The sequence below is a fragment of the Rhincodon typus genome, chromosome 17 (genome assembly GCF_021869965.1).
Source record: "Rhincodon typus isolate 14 chromosome 17, sRhiTyp1.1, whole genome shotgun sequence".
In the NCBI taxonomy this organism is placed as follows: Eukaryota; Metazoa; Chordata; class Chondrichthyes; order Orectolobiformes; family Rhincodontidae; genus Rhincodon; species Rhincodon typus.
The window spans coordinates 4,433,143-4,452,607 of NC_063348.1; the positions used below are offsets into that span (position 1 = coordinate 4,433,143).

Here is a 19,465-nt window from a genome sequence, read left to right on the forward strand (position 1 = left end):
ATTGTGTAACAGAGTGAAATCATTTTCACATTATGACGGTTCAGTAGTTGAATGCGCCAGTTCATGTGTTACTAGGTCTCACACACCAAAAATGAACCAGCTTTGAATCTCAGTTTATCCTTTCTTAGTTGATCTGCTCTTCTACCAAAGAAATTTTAATTTGCAGTTCTCTGGTTGAGGAACACTACAAACGTACAAGTCTTGTGTCGCTAATTAATACACAGAATGATCAGTGTCGGCAAAGTTTGCAAACAGTTTATCAGGATTCCCATCTGCCTATCGGTGGCATTTCTCAGCTCAGAAATTTCCAGAGTTGTGCATATGTGCAACAAGGGTTACTTCAATCAGCCTATTGCTCTGTTACAATGACTAACTGCTCAGTAACCTAGCAGCTGTTCTATTCACAGTCCTTAATGGATAGTTACTAAGATTTCTTTTTTCATCCTTTTAAGCTGCAGAGGCATAAAGCTCATGTCTAAAGGCACCTTGTTCCTATTCCACGGCGTAATATTTAATTCACATCTTGTCTGCAAATCTTGTGACATGGGGATAAAAATCTTATCTGGGGAGATTACTCTTCAATCCATCTCCTTTTCTGACTGCTCCCCTGTCTCAGCTTAGCTGCTGCTGAGTCGTTCATTCAGACCTTTATTACCTGTAGATTTAGCTGTTTCAATGTTCTCCCATCTGGCTGCTTACCTTCCTTCCTTAAAACCCCAAGGTCATCAAACCTCCACTGCCTGTGTCCTAATGCACACCAAGTTCTGTTTCCTCATCACTCCTGTCACCCTTTGGCTCTTGCTCCAGTAATGCCTCAATCCTTGTTTTCAATCACTAATGATGGCCTTGCCTTCAGTGACTTAAATTGCTTCTCTAAACCTCTCTTGTTCTCCATGCTTCTTCAAAGACCAATGTTAAAACCTCTCTCTTTGAAAAAGTTTAGGTCATCTACCCCAATATTTCCTCATGTCAGTCCAATGTCAAATTTTGGATATTAAAACCCTCCCTTTGGATCATTTTACTGAACTAAAGACTCTACAAAAATGCAAATTGTTTTGTTGGCTGGAATTTGGTAAATCCCAGCAATAAGTGTCGCATCCAGAATCCAGCTGCTTACAATGTCCAGAAGGTTTGACAGCATTGGTGGCAGCAACAACATAACTGCACAAATAAAGAGCTGGAATCAAACTCAATGAGACACGGGGCATTCAACAGTAGATTACATCTCAAAGGAGTATTACATCAGAAATTGTGTCCATCACACATATTAAGTTCTTTTTCATGGCTTAGCTGATTAAAGCAGTTAGTTTCTGAGTGATACAAACAACAAAGTCCAAGATCATAGGATGTGGAGCAAGAGCAGATTATTTGGCCCTTCTGGCCTGCTCCAAAATCCAATAAGAACTATGGTTGATGTGGTTGTGGCCTCAGCTCCACCTTCCTGTCTATACCCCATAACACACAATTCCCTTATCTATCAAAGATCTATGGAATTCAATTCAGCCTGAATGAAATTTACAAGACACAGCCTTCTGGGGAAGAGAAGTTTACATTCCAATGAGCCTTTGAGAGAAAGAAATTCTCCTCAGTTCTGTTAAAAGGGAGATATCTTATTCATAAACTATGTCCCTTACTTTAAGTCTCCCTGGCGAGAGGAAATGTCCTCCTGGTATCCTATCAAATCTCCTCAAGAGATTATATGTTTCAGTAAGATCACTTTGTATTCTTTTAAATTCAACAGAAACAGGTTTAACATACCCAATCTCTCTTCGCAAGATAAACCCCTCATCCCAGGGGAGAGAGTCAAGTGAACCCTCTTGGACCTGTTTCTAAAGCAATATCTTTTTCAAATAACCAAAACCACACACAATACTCCACAGGCTCACCAATGCCCTGTACAGCCGTGATAAAACCTCTTCACTTCTACATTCCATTCCTCTTGCGATAAAACAAAAGAGAATGTTCTATTTGCCTTCCTAAATATCTTGGTGTTCCTGCTTACTAACTTCATATGATTCATGTATCAGGACACCCCCAGATCACTATATATGACTGATTTCTGCAATCTCTTTCCATTTAAATAGAATACTGCTTTTGCTATTCTCCCTGCCAAAATGGAAAGTTTACCTTTACCCATATTATACTCCATCTGCTAACTCTTTTTGCCCTACCTCTAACCTATTGACATCTCTTTGCAAGCACTATCTCCTCTTGACAACTTACTTGCTCCCTGTGTGGATGAGGAACAGGGCTGCAGGGAGGATGAGCCAGCTGACCACTGCACCATGGCACAGGAGGCCATTCAAGAGGGGGGAGCAAAAAGACAGGTGGTAGCTGTAGGGGATTCTGTAATTTGGGGAATAGACAGTATCCTTTGTAAGCAGGATCAAGAGTCCCGCATGGTATGTAGCCTGCCTGGTGCCAGGGTAAGGGATATCTCTGACTGGCTGGAAAGGATATTGGAGAGGGAGGGGGAGGATCTAACTGTTGTGGTCCATGTTGGGACAAACAACATAGGCAAGGCTAGGAAGGAGGACCTGGTTGGAGATTATCAGGTACTAGGAACAAAATTAAGGAACAGGTCCTCAAGGATTATAATCTCCAGATTGCTACCCAAACCATGTGCAAATTGGCAGAGGGATAAGAAAGTTAGGGAATTAAAACACATAGCTAAAGGAGTGGTGTGGGAAAGATGAATTCTATTTCATGGAGCATTGGTATCAATTTTGGAACAGGAGGGATCTGTACTGTGGGGATGGTCTCCACCTGAACTGATCTGGAACCAGTGTTCTAGCGAAAAAGATAAATAAGATGGTCACTAGGACTTTAAACGAGTGAACTGGGGCAAAGGGAAGGGGAAAATGACAGGAAGTGTAATGGTAAATAGAAAAGAAAGCAGCAGGGTAACATGTGTGCAGGAGGGTTTAACTACATCGAAGAATATGAAAGAAATTAAAAGGAAGGAAAACACAGAAGATGTTATTAATGAGATGTTAGAATTCAAAAAGAAGGTACAAAAACTAGCATAAAGGCATTTTACCTAAATGCTCATCGCATTCGAAACAAGGTAGATGAGTTAACGGTGAATCATCGCGAATGAGTATGATTTAGTAGCCAGAGACATGGTTGCAGAATGGTCACGACTGGCAATTAAATATCTAGGGGTATCAGACTATTTGGAAGGACAGACAGGAAATTAAAGGGGTGGTGTACCCTCTGATATTTAAGGATGACATCAGGGCAACAGTAGGAGATAATATAAATTCTATGGAGAATAAGGTTAAATCCATTTGGGTGGAAATTAGAAATTCTAAGAAGAAAAAATCACTGATAGGCGTAGTCTATAGGGCAATAAACAAAGAAATAACCATTGCCTGTGAAAATTGTACAGCAATTATTATGGGGGATTTTAATCTACATGTCGATTGGTCGAACCAAGTCAGTCAAGGCAGCTTTGAGGAGGAGTTCTTTGAATGTATCAGCAATAGTTTTCTTGATGAGGGAGCAAGCTATCCTAGATAATGAGACAGGGATAATTAATGTTCTCATAGTTAGGGATCCTCTTGGAAGCAGCTATCACAGTATGGTTGAATTTAGAACACAGACGGAAAATGAGAAGATAAAATCCAATACCAGGGCCCTGTACTTAAACAAAGGAGACTACAATAGGATGAGGGAGGAGTTGGCTAAAGTAGACTGGAAGCAAAGACTCTATGGTGGGACAGATGAGGAACAGTGGAGGACTTTCAAAGCAGTTTTACAAAATGCTCAGCAAAAGCATGTAACAGTGAAAAGGAAGGACTGTAGGTAAAAGGGTAATCAGCCATGGATGTCTAAGGAAATAAGGGAGGCTATCAAATTGAAAGATAAGGCATACAAAGTGGCAAAGACCAGTGGGAAACTAGAAGATTGGGAAAACTTTAAAGGTCAACAGAAAGCCACAAAAAAGCTACAAAGAAAAGTAAAACAGATTACGAGAGTAAACTAGCTCAGAATATAAAGACAGATCGCAAAAATTTCTGCAGATATATAAAACGAAAAAGAGTGGCTAAGGTAAACATTGGTCCTTTAGAGGATGAGAAGGGGGATTTAATAATGGGAAATGAGGAAGTAGCTGAGGCATTGAACAGGTATTTTGTCTCGGTCTTCACAGTGGAGGACATGAATAACATGACAGTAATTGATGACAAGGAGCCTAAGGTAGGTGAGGACCTAGAAACAATCATTAACCCAAAACAGGTAGTGTTGGGAAGGTAATGGAGCTCAAGGTAGACAAGTCTCTTGGCCCTGATGGAATGTTTCCCGGGGTAGTAAAAGAGATGGTGGGAGAAATAGCAAATGCGCTCTGGTAACTTTCCAAATTCTGCTGGACTCTGGGGCAGTTCCAGCAGATTGGAAAATAGCCAATGAGACACAACTGTTTCAAAAAGGAGGTAGACAAAAGATGGGGATTTCCCATTGGGCGGATACAACATGGGTTCATGAAGGACAGGTCATGTTTAACTAATTTACTAGAATTCTATGAAGGCTTTACGAGTGCGATGGACAAAAGGCATTCGACAAGTTGCTGCACAAAAGGCTTCTGCATAAAATAAAGGCGCATGGTGTTACCAGCAATGTATTAGCATGGATAGAGGATTGGTTAACTAACAGGAAGCAAACAGTGGGCATAAATTAGTGTTTTTCTGATTGGCAATCAGTGACTAGTCGTGTGCCTCAGGGATCAGTGTTGGGACTGCAATTGTTTACGATTTACATCGATGACTTGGAGTTGGGGACCACGTGTAGATGTCAAAGTTTGCGGATGACACAAGGATGAGTGGTAGAGCAAAGTGTGCAGAGGACTCTGAAAGGTTGCAAAGGGATATAGATAGTTTAAGTGAGTGGGCAAAGGTCTGGCAGATGGAGTACAATGTTGATAAATGTGAGGTCATCCATTTTGGTAGGAATAACAGTAAAAAGCATTTTTATTTGAACGGTAAAAAATTGCAGCATGCTGCTGTGCAGAGGGACCTGGGTGTCCTTCTACATGAATCACAGAAGACTGGTTTGCAAGTGCAACAGGTAATTAAGAAGTGAAATGGAATTTTCTCCTTCATTGCTACAGGACTGAATTTAAAAGCCGGGTAGTTATGTTACAGCTGTATAGGGGCTGGTGAGGCCACATAGAGTACTAAGTGCAGTTTTGGTCTCCTTACTTGAGAAAAGATGTACTGGTACTGGGGGGGAGCGGGGGGCGCAAAGGAGATTCACTGGGTTGATGCAAGAGATGAGAGAGTTGACTTATGATGAGAGACTGGAATTATATTCATTGGAATTTAGAAGAATGAGAGCGGTTGCGGGGGGGGGGGGGGGGGGGGGGGGGGGGGGGGGGCAGGGGATCATATAAAATTATGAAGGGACGAGATAAGATAGAAGCAGGGAGGTTGTTTCCACTGGCAGGTGAAACTAGAACAAGAGGGCATAGCCTCAAAATTAGGGGGAGCAGATTTAGGATTGAAGAGGAACTTCTTCACCCAAAGGGCTGTGAATCTGTGGAATTCCTTGCCCAGTGAAGCGGTTGAGGCTACCCCACTGAATGTTTTTAAAGCTAAGACAGATAATTTTTCTGAACAGTAAAGGAATTAAGGGTTACAGTGAGAGGGTGGGTAAGTGGAGCTGAGGCCATGAAACAATCAGTCATGATGTTACTGAATGGCAGAGTGGCCTTGAAGGACCAGATGGCCTACTCCTGGTTCTTATGTTCTTCTCCCCACCCACCTTGGTATCATCAGCAAATTTAGCTAACATACATTTAGACCCTTCAAGCAAATAAGTGATATACAGTCGAGGACCTACTTCTGATCTGTGTTGGGCTCCACTTGTTGAAGTCTGTCAACTCTAAAAAGACTAATTTATTTTCACGTTGATTCCTGTTGGCTAACTAGCCCTTTATCTGTTCTAGTATGTTTCCCCCTATCTCACGTGCTATTATCTCAGATACCACCACACCTTTGATGTAACACCTTATCAAATGCTGGCAAATGGGGCTAGATTTATTTAGGATATCTGGTTGGCATGGATGGGTTGGACCAAAGTAGTGTTTGACTCTATAAATACCTTTGGAAAATCCAAGGAAAACACCAGTCTGCTCTATCTAAAGAAAATATTACTTCGTCAAAAATTTTGGACAGACAGAACTGTCCCTAGGGTAGGGAAAATTGGGATGACAATTCTAGCTCCCAGCTGGGACCATAGACGGTGGTGAATGGTAATCACAGCATAGTTAAGCCTGCAGATTGAGAGAGCTTCATTTGGATGATAGAAGGAAAAGCTAGAGAGCCACACAAGGGAGGAATACTGCGCACAGTGTGATCTGCAATGATAGAGGGAGATCCACACACAATGTGGTTTGTCCAGGCCCCAAAGGCGACTCTTTACACTGGTGTTGAATCACAGAAGAAGCCTGATAGTGTGGAAGCAGGCCATTTGGCCCATCAAATCCACACCAACCTTCCAAAGAGCATCCCACCCAGACACAACCCACCCCCCAAATCCCGGTAACCCAGCATTTCCCATGGCTAATCCATCTAGCCCACACATCCCTGGACACTATGGGCAATTTAGCATGGTCAAGCCATCTAACCTGCACATCTTTGGACTGTGGGAGGAAACTGGAGCACCTGGAAGAAACCCACGCAGACACTGGGAGAATGTGCAAACTCCACACAGACAGCTGCCCGAGGGTGGAATCGAACCCGGGTTCCTGGCGCTGTGAGGCAGCAGTGCTAACCACTGAACCACCCTGCTGCCCCTATTAGAGGCGTTTGGAAATTGTTTTACTGTATTTTAGCATGTTCCCAGGATTAAGCTTCCAGCTTCACTTAGAACACAGTTTGGCAGCTGTGGGAAATGGGAAGAGGATTTCACACTGGCATGAAGCAGATTGCTTTACCTCTTGATTGATCCAGTCCATACTCAGCACTGGGCAACATATCCATATTATAAATGTTATATTACGAGAAAACTGGGCATAGATTGAGAGTCAGAAAATAACAGACTGGAAGAGAAAACAAGTCAAATCAGCACATTCCCGAGAGGGATAGTGACATTTTCTTGGAAGCGAAGTACTGCAGGTGCTGAAAATCTGAAATGAGAATCTGATGAAGGGTCACATTAAGTAAAATATTTACTCATGCTTTTCTCCACCCCTGCTGACTGGCCTGCTACTTTGAGCATGTTCTATTTTATTGGCAGTACTATCTGTCTGATATAGCCCCAAAAGATGACTTGGTTCGCTTGCCTAAGGTGGGCATACTTCATTCTTAGCACTTACCTCAATCCTCTACAGCTATGTGCAGGCAGGAGTTGGATTTAACCTGTTTATTTGTTCATTGGATGTGGGCATCACTGACTAGGCCAGCATTTATTGCCCATCCCCAATGGCACAGAGAGCAGTCACACACTGGTCGGATTTCCTTCCCTAACAAAAGATATTGATGAACCAGGTAGGATTTGACAACAGTCGACAATGGTTACTTAGTCACCATTAGCCTGAGGTTCTGGATTACTAGTTCAGTGACATCACCAATGCGCCACTGCCTCCATTCTGCAGCAACATCATTTGTTTGAAACAGCCATTTTAAAAACGACACAGGCAGTACAAGTGAGCTTGACCATACTAACAGCACTGTCCCTAACTCAGCACGCCACCAACCAAGAGACTTTTAGATCTTTGTTCTGTTTCTCTTGCTCAATTACCATGTGCTGGTGGCAGTACTCCCAGTATCCCAATCTACCATGTACTTCTGACTCATACGCCTAATGTACATGTCCACAGCTAACACGAGATAAGAGTAAAAACACAAAGAGGTGAGGAAGGGAAAGTGTAAAAGGAGAAAAGATCGAGGAGAGGGAGGTAAATCTATGCACATTCTTACACTGATTTATTTTCTTACTCGCAATTCTAAGGGGAATTGTGATCTATTGGCCTCAAACCTCTGGACAAGGGATAATTGAAAGTGAATTGAAAACAGAAACTGGCAGCCTGTAATGATGTAGTAAGAAAGGAGTACAGATCAACACTGTATCTGTCAGCTTCTTCTGCTTTTGTAGTGTTTTTTCCTTTGTCTTCTTTCTTTGAAATTCCCAAATCACGTGCAATGCCCTGTTCACAGCAATTGATGACTGCTTACTTATTACAGAGCTATTCACCCTCATTCACTGCTTTTGCTTCCATATTGGTTATCACAGCTGTTTCTGTCTGTGGTGTGTCTGCGGTGTTTTTACTATCTTATCGATGCTTTCAGAGTTACTACTGCTTTGCGACCTGCGATTGCAATAATCCCCATCCTGGCACCTAAATCACCCTTCCCTAGCCATCAGATCCAACCTCGCTACTCCCAACTCAACACCTACCATCTGCAACCCCAACTAGAATCCATTCACAATTAATGCAGTGATATACAGATATCACGCTCTATGACTATTATCTTATGAATAATCCATGTTTAGTTATCCCTGTCGAGCAATATTTTGCTCTTAAATTCATCTATTAGTCTGGTCTCTGTAAAGGTCATCAGGCAACAATGGCTCATTGTGGATATGCCCTACAAAGATATCACTTGATCATAACCAACATCAACATTTTTAACTGCATTTATATCCATCCCTTTGTTCAGTAGACCATATAATGGGTATTATAGAGTCATAGAGCTGTACAGCATGGAATCAGACCCTTCAATCCAACTCCTCCATGCCAACCAGATATCGTAAATTAATCTAGTCCCATTTGCCAACATTTGGCCCATATCCCTCTAAACGCTTCTTGTTTTTATACCCATCCAGATGTCTTTTAAATGTTGTAATTACATTGGGCAGGTTAAGCCAGATGATAAAACAGCAGTACCACTTTGACTGATGTCATGTTTGGCTTCAAGGGTTTTGACAAAACATTTGATGACTTGCATCCCAACCCAAGGACTTACCAGGATCTGGGACAGGACACAAAGGAGAACACTGTAGCTTGCCCTCAGACAGACTCTCTTCATCCAGCCCCATCGATTCTCCTGGCTGAGCTGCAAAGAATTCTGGGATTTCTCTGAGTTGGCCACCTCTTCCCCCTGGGGGCTGCATTGAGTCAATGCCCCCATCATTCTTCGCTCCTATCAGTGCCTCAGAGGGACCTGCAAATATAAACATGAGCAGGATGAAGGTGAGAGTTAATCAGGATGCATCCAGAGTTCTTCCCACTCGACAGAAATGGCTTGATCTATGCGGCTGATTGTGATGTCTCAATCCCCAGTAGCAGATGCAGGGCTGCATTCAACAGTCATGGTTTATTCATTCTGTACTGCTGCTTCTTTTGGAAAAAAAAGTGAACCCACACATGAGTGGGAGGACGAATCACAGTACGGCATTGAGCAGTAATGGAAAATTTTATAACAAGGTGAAGGCAGGCAGCCAATGACAGACAGAATTGATGGCAATATGCAGAGAGAAAAAATGATGTGTGTGTGTGTGTGTGTGAGAGAGAGAGAGAGAGAGAGAAGCAAACAGAGACCAGGAGAGGGAGTAAAACAGAACAGATGTTAACAAACGGACCCTGGGTAAGAAAGAACTGCAAAAATGCAGAGAATCATGAAAATGCAGAGGGATGAGAAACCTAACTATAGGAAAGGGGAACAGGAAAAGAAGAATGGGGGGAAGAGCCATAGAAAATCAGGGTCATGAGACAGCAATCAGAAGTGTCGACATTGCTAACTAAAAATTTGAAATAAATTGGGTGATGCGATGAAATTTCACTGATGCACTTCCTTGACCATTTGCTCACAACATTCAAAATTTGCATATATCGTTTACTGTGCATCAGCTACAGCCTTTAGTGTGGCACAGTGGTTAGAATTGCAGGCTCAGAGCAGCAGGGACCCCAGGTCTGATTCCACCCTCGGGCGACTGTCAGTGTCTGTATGGGTTTCCTCTGGGTGCTCTGGTTTCCTCCCACAGTCCAGAGATGTGCAGGCTAGGTGGGTTGGCCATGGGAAGTGCAGGGTTACAGGGATAGGGTGGGTCTGGAAGGGATGCTCTTCAGAGGGTCAGTGTGGACTCAATGGGCCCGCTTCCACACTATAGGGATTCTATGATTTACAGTAGCTTAGCAAAACATTCAGATCAGGATCCTCAGTTACTGTTAATGTAAAGGGCCCCAACAAAACAATTTAAATGGCTGTATTATCACATACGACATAAAGGCAGCTGGCATCTGGGTGACACACTGAGCTAATATACAAAGTAAAGGAAAAAAGTGTATTCTCAAAAGAAAAGATGTATACGCCAAGCCTTATGGAAAAGGATGATAATGGGGAGTGCTATCAATAAGAATCATATGATCTGAATCCAAAAGGGCTATATGGTAGACTTGTAGAGACCACTAAAGTAAGTCTACACAATACTTCCCTATCCTAAGTAGCTACCAAATTATGGTATTGATATTGTATAATTTAAAGTTATTTCACCACACTCCAGTATTGTTGGCCCATCCAGAGAGTTGACACAGTTTTCTAGTTTCAATGTTTCCCATGTATGACCAAATTGGAACAACTCACAAGTGTCACCATCGTAATGAAATTTTAAAGTGCTTCACACAGCAAATCCTCAAACGTAACTTTTCTCCATCAGGCATATAAAATTACTAACACACAGAAGAGGCATTTATATTCCACTGCATGAGCTCTTTAAACTGCAACATTTCAAAAATACTTGACTGGCTCTTCTCATGATGGTATATAGTCAAAGGAAGCGGCCCCAAATTGCAAAAAGCCTATATCCCCTCTCACTTACGCAAGGTAAGTGAAAAGTTTGAAAGGCAGGAAGGTAGTGGGATGGGTGCCAGATAAGTAAGGTGCCAGCTGGGTAAGGTGTCAGGTGGCATGGAGACCAGGTAGGTGATGCAGTGTTTCGGGTAGGTTGAGGTGTATGGAAGAAATTGATTCTAGTTGGGGTTGCAGATGGTAGGTGTTGAGTTGGGAGTAGCGAGGTTGGATCTGATGGCTGGGGAAGGGTGATTTAGGTGCCAGGATGGGGAAATGGTGTGGAGGCAGATCAAGTCCATAGCGTAGGTCCAGAGCAAGAGAGGTAATGATAGGTCCAGTTCAAAAATTGATGTCACAAATGACTTAAAGTGACTGAGGTGTTAGATGCAAGGACTCTGGGGTGAGTATTGTAAAAGTGGTGTGTTTTAGATACTGTACAAAAGCTGCTTTGTTCCTTTTCAAATTACACAATTTTGGAGGGGATTATTGGAAATATATTTTTAATGTTCGTTTTTAAGCTTCATTTCTTCTGTAATTAAAAAAATCCATTTTATTGTTAAAGCAAAATCTGCAACATTACATGCTTATGTCTCAACGAGGAACCTCTTCATCAAAAGCAAAACAACTAAAAACAAGTCAGGTTCCTGTCCAAGATCTGACTTGCCCAATAATACAATCAACTGGGATCGTAACAATCTATACTTGCTGAGTAGCACATATAATTCACAGGTTTACAGAAACCTATACATTCTTAGCAACATGATTGAAAATTGCCGTCAGAAGTCCATTTGACATTTACGCAGAATGCAGCAGGTCACCATTATCCTTGATATCCTCAAAAGTTCCATAATGTTCTTCCCATGTCTACGGCCATCCCTACATCAAATCCCCTCAGTAATAAAGCCCCTATCACTTTTGCCCTTCCGTACTTCTTCCTACTGCCCCACCCTGAGCAGCTGGACCATCCACAGTGCCATCAACTTGGCTCTGACTGGTCCCCACAGAGAAATTGTCACTCTCTCCGCTTTAAAAGCCGAGAAATGGCTTGCAAGAAATGTACTCAGGGGATTTCCTCACTGCCTGCTTGGTCCTCTTCTTCTGTCTAGTGGTCAGTTTTCTTCCTCCTGCACTTTCTTAAACTGTAGGGTTTCAAAACGTGCTATTCATGTACCACTTAGTCTTGCAAATGCAGCGTAGCATGTTCTCACCTTGTCCTCTAGAATGTTGGCAGTATTGTCCTCCTTAACCAAGAAAAGACATACCTACCATAGAGAGAATACAGCGAAAGTCCACTTGACATAGTCCTGTGATGACAGGTTGTTGTCTGAGGAGCGAAAGGTCAATTAGGCTTGTGTCCATTGCAGCTTAGAGGAATGAATGAGAGGGGATGCTGCTACATGACATTCTGACTAGGCTGAATAGAATGAATGCAGGGATGATCTTCCTGCCAGCTTTGGGGTCTAGCACAAAGGGGCATGGTCTCAGGATATGGGGTAAACCATGTCAGACTGAGATGAGGAGAAATCTCTTCATTTTGTGCATTTCTCTAACACAAAGGCTGTGAAAGCCAACTCACTGAATACATTTAAGAAAGATATAGTTGGATTTCTAGAAATTGAAGGTATCAAAAGGTATGGGGAGAGGGCAGGAATACAAGTTGAAATAGAGGATTAGCCATGACCATACTGAATGTCGGAGCAGGCTCAAAGAGCCAAATGGCCTCTTCCTGTCGCAGCTCCACCACACCCGGCACTTTTCCCTGCAACTGCAGGAAGTGCTACACCTGCCCCCATACCTCCTCCCTCACCCCCATCCCAGGCCCCAAGAAGACTTTCCACATCAAGCAGATGTTCACCTGCACATCTGCCAATGTGGTATACTGCATCCGCTGTACCCGGTGTGGCTTCCTCTACATCGGGGAAACCAAGCGGAGGCTCGGGGACCGCTTTGCAGAACACCTACGCTCGGTTCGCAATAAACAACTGCACCTCCCAGTCGCAAACCATTTCAACTCCCCTTCCCATTCCTCAGACGACATGTCCATTCTGGGCCTCCTGCAGTGCCACAACGATGCCACCCGAAGGTTGCAGGAACAGCAACTCATATTCCGCTTGGGAACCCTGCAGCCCAATGGTATCAATGTGGATTTCACAAGTTTCAAAATCTCCCCTCCCCCTACCGCATCCCAAAACCAGTCCAGCTCGTCCCTGCCTCCCTAACCGGTTCTTCTTCCCACCTATCCCCTCCTCCCACCTCAAGCCGCACCTCCATCTCCTACCGACCAACCTCATCCCGCCCCCTTGACCTGTCTGTCCTCCCTGGACTGACCTATCCCCTTCCTAACTCCCTACCTACACTCACCTTTACTGGCTCCATCCCCGCCTCTTCGACCTGTTTGTTTCCTCTCCACCTATCCTCTCCTCTATCCCTCTTCTATCCGCCTCCCACTCTCTCCCTATTTATTTCAGAACCCCCTTCCCCTCCCCCTTTTCTGATGAAGGGGCTAGGCCCGAAACGTCAGCCTCTCTGCTCCTAAGATGCTGCTTGGCCTGCTGTGTTCATCCAGCCCTGCACCTTGTTATCTCGGCCTCTCCTTGTTCTTGGTTTCTGTGTTTCTGTGAATGTGGCCATAGGAACACAGTGTTGGTTGTGGGATTGTTGAATAATTGGGATCCGCGGTTTTACTTGCAGGAAATGGCCTCATCTTAAGGAGGAACTTCGTCACCCAAAGGGTTGTGAATCTGTGGAATTCCCTGCCAGGTGAAGCAGTTGAGGCTACCTCATTTAATGGAGGTTTTTAGAACAAAGATAGACAGATTTTTGAACAGTAAAGGAATTAAGGGTTATGGTGAGCAGGTGGGTAAGTGGAGCTGAGTCCACAAAAAGATCAGCCATGATCTTATTGTATGGTGGGGTAGGCTCTTGATGGGCCGGATGGCCTCCTCCTGCTCCTATTTCTCATGTTCTCATGAAATGGAGTTGAATGTATGATAACTGATAGACAGCCCATCCAGATTGTGGATGTGCTGACTGCCTCCTACCTCTTGCCTCCACCTCGTCCAGGACAGTGGGCATAGTGGGCATTCACCAGCATGATTTCACACACCCACTCCACACTGAGTGGGTCAGAATGTAAACCCAGCTCCTCTGATGCTGCCTGACCTGCTGTGTTCCTCCAGTTCCACACTCAGTGGGTCAGAATGTATGTGGTTTCATTACCCCTCGCCAGTGCAATGCAGCCACACAGCTATGTGTGTTATCACTGGCACCCTCTAACATGGGCTGGTCCATTTTCATATCAAAGCCTTACATTTATGCTTCTGTCAACTTCGATCTACACAGAGAGAAGACAAAACAGTCACCCCTCCTGACAAACAGAACTCCTACAACCTCTGATGCAAAAATGGGCCATGGCCTGGGAAGTTGTACCTATACTGCATGTTCTAGCATGGAAGGATCCAGTCACCTTCACAGTCACAAGCTATGCTGCACTCACCCCTTGCTCGGAGGCAATTTGTCTGAATTGAAGAGGTGGTAGATTTCTGAATTGCAGATGCATTGTACAAAGAGACCTTCCTCCCCTTTCTCCTGCTTCCTCTGTGAGTAGCTTATCTTCTATAGATATGCAAATTGTGTGGGCAAAAACTTGGCAGATGGAGTACAACGTGGGAATATCTGGTCGTCCACTTTGCAGGAGAAATAGAAAAGTGGAATATTATTTAAAATGGAAAGAGATGTACTGCAAAATGCCACAGCACAGATGGACCTGGTGTCCTTGTACATCAATCAGAAAAAGCATGAGGGTACAGCAAGTAATTAAGAAGGAAAGTGGTGTTGCAAGGGGATGGATGCCTTGCTATAGGACTCTGGTGAGGCTACACCCAGAGCACCGTGCATAGCTTTAGTCTTTTGAAAAAGAAGAATTTATTTCCATTGGAAGCAGGTGAGAGAAGGTTCACTCGATTAAATCAAGGGATGCAGGATTTATTTTATGAGGGGCAATTGAGCAAAATTGGCCTATACATCTTGGAGTTTCGAAGAATGAAACAGCTTTGAGGAGGCTTGACAGGATAGATGCTGAGGAAGGTTTTCCCTTGTGGGAGAATCTATAACCGGTGACATATTAAGAAGAAGTCTCTCATTTAAAGTAGTGAGAAATATTACTCGGAGATGACCTACAAAGAGGTCAATGGTAATGGGGAACTGGCGGGAAAGTCGAGTTATGGCCGCAAACAGATCAGCAATGATCTTATTGAATGTAGGTTTGATGGGCTGAAAGGCCTACTTATGTTCATGTTTCTTAAGATGATAATTGCTGCCTGTGCAACATCTTGTCCTTGTACTGCAGACTAAGAGGTGCTGCTACAATAGCCAGGACTGAAAGCAAAAAGTCCTCTCCAGTCTTCCAGTCAATCACAAGAAATGTCTTCCACACATACAACACCAGTACCAGCAAACTTTAATGACAATTATCTGTCAAGGTCAGAAATGCAAATGCTTTTAAAGTGTCAAACAGAAGACATTTCTTTAAAATTGACCTGTTTATGGATGTTACGACATATCCCTGGAGCAGGTGGGACTTGAACCCAGGTCTCCCATGGGTAGGAACGTTACCACTATACCACAGTAACCCCTAGGATCAAACAGAATGTTAAACATTATCTGATCAACCTGTTCAGAGATATTATCACATCCTTCCACAGCAGGTGGGCCTGGGCCTCCTGGCTCAGTGGTAGAGACACAGAGGGCAGCAGATACATGGGAACACCAGACCCTGCAAGTTCCCATCCAAGCCACTCACCAATCCAACTTGAAAATATATTTGCCATTCCTTCATGGTGTGTAGTTCAAAATCCTGGAATTATCTCCCTATTAGCATTGGGCGGTCTACCTACAGCACATGGACTGAAGCGGTTTGAAAAGGCAGCTCACCACCATTTTCTTGAGGACAACTAGGAATGGGCAATAAATGCAGGCCCAGCTAGCAACACCCACGTCCCACATGAGAATTAAAAATAAAGCCATAACAAAATGAAACTTGCAGCTTGAATAAAAATTGCCATGTTAGCTTGAAAATAAAACATCTAGTTTCATGTCACAGTAGATCCTAAAAATGTGTCAAAGTATTTTAGTATGTTAATACTGAGATTAAAAAGTTGTGAGTTGATGGCATGTGGTATGTAAAAGCAAAATACAACAGAAACTGGAAATCTGAAATTTAATTTGATACCACTGAGTAGCTTGTTAGAATATTTCAGAAGGCATTTAAGCATCAAGCACATTATCATTGGAATGAGAATTAGAATTAGGTTTTATTGTCACACATACTCAAGTACAGGGGTATAGGAGTACATTGAAAAGTGTACCAATGTCACATTCCTGGTACCATCTTAGGTACAAAGTAGAAAAATAAAGAAATAAGTTAAAAGTTCAGCATTACGTTCCTTCTTTACCCATGGGCCTGCAAGTGCTCCATGCTGGGCTTTTCCCACATCGGTCTCGAGTCACATGTAAACCAGACCAGATAAGAATAACAGATTTTATTTTCTAAATATTGGGATACTAGTGAACCTAATGGGTTTTAACCACAATTGTTGCATGGATTTATTCATTAAATTTAAATTCCACAGTGCAGTGGTGGGAATTGAACCTAAGACCCTAGAACATATGCCTGAGCCTTCTGTAATTTTTAATTTAAAGTGATCTTATCATTATATTATTGCTTCTCTTTAAACTATGAAGTGGATAGACTTCAGGCTGGTTGGAATCATGTTTTGGACTTTTTAACTTCCTAACTGACCCAAGTTATCCTCTTTTTGGGGGGTTAAAGTGATCACCTTTATATTTAGTCAATTAAACTAATTTATCATTTGAAAGAATCTGATGAAACGAGCCTTGAAGGGAGAATGAATCAAAAATTATGGCATCAAACATCACAATTTAAGTTTTGGTATCATTCTGGTTAATCTTAATGTTTCCTGTACTGGACTATCTTTCCTGAGATTTGAACTAAAAACTTAAGGGAGTGCTCCAGCTGCATTCTGACAAAAGTGCAACGTAACTGAAGTATCATTTCCTTGCTCTTGAGTTCTGCCTCCTTTAATGCAAAGTTAACAATTCATTATCCATTTGTTTAATTTTTTAACCAATCAACTGGCTTTTAAATCTTTTGTGAATTGTGAAAATGGACACGCAAATTCTTTAACTCCTCTATATCTCCCTGTCTCTGATCATTTAAAAAAACTTTTAAAATGTTCCTTCCTCAGACCTAATGGATGAGCTCATATCGAAGAAGCCTCCTCTACAATTTATATTATCAAACCAATAAACAAGCTGCCCTTTGTCCATATGTACAATGGATACATAGAACAGACATAGAGCCACACTCCAAATGTACAGCACCAGGTAAGAATGAATTATTTTGTTTGACCTGATATATCTTATTCATATGTTGGAATTAACACTGAAATCCACCTAATTCAATAAAACCTAAGTAATTTATTCCTTGTAAACCTTTTGCTACTTTATGCATATTGCACTGTTAAATAAGGTACATATTGCACCATGGCACAGTGGTTAGCGTTGTTGCCTCATAGCACCAGGGACTGGGGTTCAATTCCACATTTGGGAAACTGTCTGTGCGGAGTTTGAACATTCTCCCTGTGTCCGCGTGGGTTTCTTTCCACAGTCCAAAGATGTGCAGATTAAGTGGATTGGCCGAATAGATTTCCCATAGCAATATTAAGGTTAGCCACGGAAGGGTTACAGGGATAGGGTTGGGGCTGGGTGGAATGCTCATCAGAGGGTTGGCGTGGACTCAGTGGGCCAAATAGCCTGCTTCTGCATGTAGGGATTCTATAAGCAATAACTGTGCTAAATATGTATAATACAAAAAGGCATGCATGAAGCCCTTTTACCTTGTGTGTATTCATACATGTACAGGAGTCAAGACATGAGCTACAGTGCCTGACGTTATCTAAATCTGCTGTGACATGACTGCAAAGCACTCCACTTTGCAAACTTTCAGTTGAAACCCTTTCTAAACCATACATTTTCCACAGTACTAGATGTGTAGTAGTAGAAACCTTTTTCAAAAATGCATGCCTGTCTATAAAGCACTGATATTATACAGAGACAGAGGGAGACAGAGTGATGTGTATGTGGTTCAGGAAATAGAATTAGGGATTTGAGAGAAAGAGTGGGTAGGGAAAGGAGAGAGACACTGGAAAACCAGGAAGACAGGAATAGAAAGTAAAATGGGGAAATAGTGGATGAGATAAAAACAGAGAGATACAATGATAAATAGAGATAATAAGTTGAGGTAAAGTCAATAAAAAAGCAAACGAGATAGGGACAGATGTGAAAAAAAATGGAGAAAACAGCACAGAAGAGGTAAATAATAGGAGAAGCAGAAATAAATGGATGCCCTACTCCAAAAATGCACTATGATTTATCCATGCACCTCTGGAACATTGAGCAGATATTGTGCTTACCATAAGGATGTCTTGATCCTGTACAAGCTTAAGCTGAAGCAGCTGGAATTCATCCTGTCACACTCTGACCCATATCCTATCAAAACAGCAACCTTCAGCACACTGACGCCAATCACCTTCTATAGCAGGACCATGTGATATCAATGAGTGTACAGTCAATGAGAATGTCAGCTATGATTAATTCTTTTTTCACAGTACGAGAGCAGCAGCTACCTGACTAAGAGAGCTCCCCTCCTGTATGCAGTCATATTAATATTGCCTTGTAATAGGATTAACTACGGATGAGAAGCACAAATGATGTGAAGATTATGTGAATAATAAATCATATTTTCCATTATTGCTTTTCTAACTACACATAGCTTTCCCTTTTGAATTTTAATATTTACCATGTGGGAAAATGCCTGATTAAGTGACACTTGCAAAATAATATACAGGATCCAAAGGCAAGCACTAAGTGCTCAGTTAGTTAAAACCAACAAATAAACTACATTCTCCTCGGAATTTGTAATTCCTTCCAAGCCCCTTAAGTCCCCCTTTCCGAATAGAGAGCAAGGATTCCCAACAAGAACCCTTTAAAGAGAAAGGAGGTTATTGATGATTGATGTAAAATGGTAGCAGTGATTAAGGCAGCTCTTATGCAATGAACTCAAAATATGGATTAAAATCAGGAAAGGTACGCAATGGATGGTTGAATCAGTCATGGCCGTCTTACACAATCAACTAATCTCAATATTATTTCCACAATATTTCAGTCAAGATTTTGTCCTCTCCTGTTCACAAATGTTAGATACTGTCAGAGTACGGTTCCAAACGTACGCCCCAGCACTGCACCCAAGTGGGATTCTCCGTAGGCTATTTAACTGCAGAAGCATCACTCTGATCTAGCTCTCAGCTGATATCTACAAATGCAGTCCCACCAGTTGAGTCACATGGAAATTAATCAATAGAAACTTTGAGTGATTTTTTTTTCTCTCTCTCATTAGCCTGGCTGTGGTGCATTAACCATTGCTCCAGTTTAGATCAGACTGTATAGCGAAGGCTGAATATTGGGCATAAGACCATGGCTCAGTGACGCACCAAGAAAGGCATTTATCCCCATGAGGCAGTGAGGAAACTGCCCACATCTTTTAGGGCAATTTCCTTTTTCTTGATCTCGAGTGTATTTCCAGCTGTATCTCATGT

The 19,465-nt window shown here is 42.5% G+C and overlaps 1 protein-coding gene across 1 annotated transcript in view; it reads right to left on the reverse strand.

Moving 5' to 3' along the window:
- Nucleotides 1-18,320, reverse strand: part of ptpn5 (protein tyrosine phosphatase non-receptor type 5) — an 85,504-nt gene extending 67,184 nt beyond the window's left edge. Inside the window, exons 1-2 of the mRNA XM_020529841.2 lie at nucleotides 18,284-18,320; nucleotides 8,967-9,164 (exon numbers count right to left, since the gene is read on the reverse strand). Of these exons, the coding sequence (XP_020385430.1) occupies nucleotides 8,967-9,134 (168 nt within the window). The 5' untranslated portion in view covers nucleotides 9,135-9,164; nucleotides 18,284-18,320. The remainder of the gene's footprint in view (nucleotides 1-8,966; nucleotides 9,165-18,283) is intronic.
- Nucleotides 18,321-19,465: the final 1,145 nt, after the last annotated feature.